This window comes from Brassica napus, chromosome A1 (genome assembly GCF_020379485.1).
Source record: "Brassica napus cultivar Da-Ae chromosome A1, Da-Ae, whole genome shotgun sequence".
NCBI classification, from domain to species: domain Eukaryota; kingdom Viridiplantae; phylum Streptophyta; class Magnoliopsida; order Brassicales; family Brassicaceae; genus Brassica; species Brassica napus.
This window is the reverse complement of record NC_063434.1, coordinates 19,637,316-19,639,679: the sequence shown is the minus strand read 5'-3', so window position 1 is coordinate 19,639,679 and position 2,364 is coordinate 19,637,316. Positions and strand designations below refer to the sequence as shown.

The window sequence follows — 2,364 nt, the reverse complement described above, 5'->3', positions numbered from 1 at the left end:
AACTGATAGTTGTTGGGATTTGGGTAGTTAAAAGGGTAATTAGAAGAGTTTTGAGTGTTGAAAGGGTTATTGTTTAGATCTATTTAGGTAAACAGATATTTAAAGCTAAAACAAACGTTTATTGGAGACTAAACCTTTTTTTTTAAAGACGGATTTTTTTTCTGTGTCCAAATCAAATGAAAGTGGTATCTATTTATAGAGAATGAAGAATTATAAATTTTGATATAAATTTTGATATATTTATTTATAAATATTATGAAATAATTGAAGTTATATAATTGAGATGGAAATAAAGACATGAAAATCAAAGTAGCTAATCATAATGCAACACTTGTCACATTTATCCTCTTCTTTCTACTTTCACAGGTGTTGAAAGTTTTCAACACTAAATTTGCCATCTCACGCCACATCACTTCTTTTTTTATTACAACAAACTATTGGAGTAGGATTATTTTTTTCAACTGTTGTAAAATAGTTTACAACAAACCATTGTAAGTAGTCTAAAAAGGAAAAAAAACTGTAACAAAAGACACAAAAACGAAGTACATGAGTAAAAAGATAATATAAGATGGAAAGTTTGTGAAATGGTAAAAGGACAAAAAATCAGAAAAGGAAGTCTTATACTAAAATGATAAATCTATGGAAAGTAAAAATAAAAATAAAACATCATACCACCGACTTCCAACCCTAAAGAGGATTTATCAAAACCTATTTAACCCCACGAAGTTGTCTTTGTAGCTAGATCATAATGAAGCCCTCTAGCTTCCCATCCAAGTCAACCATTGATGTCGAGAAAGCCAATAACAACCAAAAGGACATAGCGCTGATCGTTTCGAAGAATCTCTCCTCTACCAAAGCCAAACACTCGAACTCCGTTTTCTCACCAGTGTCAATAAACTCCGCGCTCACTTTGGCGGCTTCTTGTCCCGGCGGTTCTTCAGTCTCCGATGAGATCCTCTCCTTTCTGAGGTCTTCTTCAACCGATGAACTCAACGCCGTCTTCAGCAAGATCGTTTCCGTTGTCTTTGCTGACCATAGCGCGAACGGTGGACCGAAGATCTCGTCCGTCAATGGTGTCTGGATCGATAAAACGCTACCCATTGATTCATCGTTAAAGGATCTCTTTAAGAATTTCTTCAAAGCTGTTTTCGATCGCGTAGACTTCCGCTCAAAGGTAAGCTTTTTGTTACTGTTTATATGCTCTGTTTCTTTAAAGTAAACTCTGTTTCTAAGTTCTGTTTCTTGAATTAACTCTCTGTCTCTGTGCTCTATTTCTTGATTTAATTTTGTTTATATATTCTGTCTTCATACTTTATGACATAACAGGCCGAGCAAGTGCGTAGAGAGCTGAATAAATGGGCTGAAGATCATACCAATGGTCTCATCAAAGATCTTCTTCCTCGTGGATCCATCTCGAGTCTAACCAACTGTGTTTATGGAAACGCCTTGTACTTCAAAGGAGCATGGCAAGTTCCATTCCTCAAGTCCAACACGAGGGATAGAGTGTTCCACCTTCTCAATGGAACCTCAGTGGCTGTGCCATTCATGAGCAGCTACGAGAACCAATACTTAAAGGCTTATGATGGTTTCAAGGTCCTCAGGATACCTTATCGACAAGGCGATGATGCTACCAGTCACAGCTTCTCTTATCAACAAGGCCTTTTCGGTGATGCTACCAGTCACAGCTTCCCTTTTGGACAAGGTGGCTATAGTACCAATGGCAGCTTCTCGATGTACTTTTATCTCCCAGACAAGAATGATGGATTGGATGATCTTGTGAAGACAATGGCATCAACTTCTGGATTTTTGGATTGTCACGTTCCAAGATGCAAAGTTTTAGTTAATGAATTCAGAATCCCAAAGTTTAAGATCGCTTATGGCTTAGACGGCTAAGACTTGGGATTACGTTCAATGGCGTTGTATCATAAAGCATGTGTGGAGATTGATGAAGAAGGCGCTGAAGCTGCTGCTGTCACTTTTGCATACAGTGATGATGAATGTTCCATGTATATGAACCCTCCTAAGAGGATAGATTTTGTGGCAGATCATCTATTTTTGTTCTTAATTAGAGAAGACAAAACTGGAACTGTTTTGTTTGTTGGTCAGATATTTGATCCTTCCGACAAATCTGCTTAGGCTTTCGGTTTAGTTATTTGGCAAAAAGTGGAATTCGCTTTTTTTTTTTTTTTTTTTTCATGGTTGTTACGTTTCTTGTCTTCTATCTAATCTATTAAAAGGGAAGTACAATTTGTACTTAACCCTAAGTTTTCCTCAATATTTACCTATTTATGCCACTTTTATCAAACACAGAGTTTTGATTTTAATTTGTACCAAAAGATCCAAAACCCACGATTCTCTTATTAA

General features: G+C 36.5%; 1 protein-coding gene across 1 annotated transcript; it reads left to right on the top strand.

Annotated features, from left to right (window-relative positions):
• Positions 1 to 565: 565 nt before the first annotated feature.
• Positions 566 to 2,148, top strand: LOC106377494 (serpin-Z1). The gene is made up of 2 exons (XM_013817745.3): positions 566 to 1,174; positions 1,327 to 2,148. The coding sequence occupies exons 1-2, from the start codon at positions 749 to 751 to the stop codon at positions 1,891 to 1,893; spliced, it is 993 nt and encodes a 330-aa protein (XP_013673199.2). The 5' UTR covers positions 566 to 748; the 3' UTR covers positions 1,894 to 2,148.
• Positions 2,149 to 2,364: the final 216 nt, after the last annotated feature.

What these genes read in the sequence shown, in the direction of transcription:
- LOC106377494 (XM_013817745.3), top strand. Translation starts at nt 749, where the DNA reads ATGAAGCCCTCTAGCTTCCCATCCAAGTCAACCATTGATGTCGAGAAA. An exon ending in GCGTAGACTTCCGCTCAAAG is followed by an intron (nt 1,175 to 1,326) that starts GTAAGCTTTTTG and finishes ATGACATAACAG; the next exon opens with GCCGAGCAAGTGCGTAGAGA.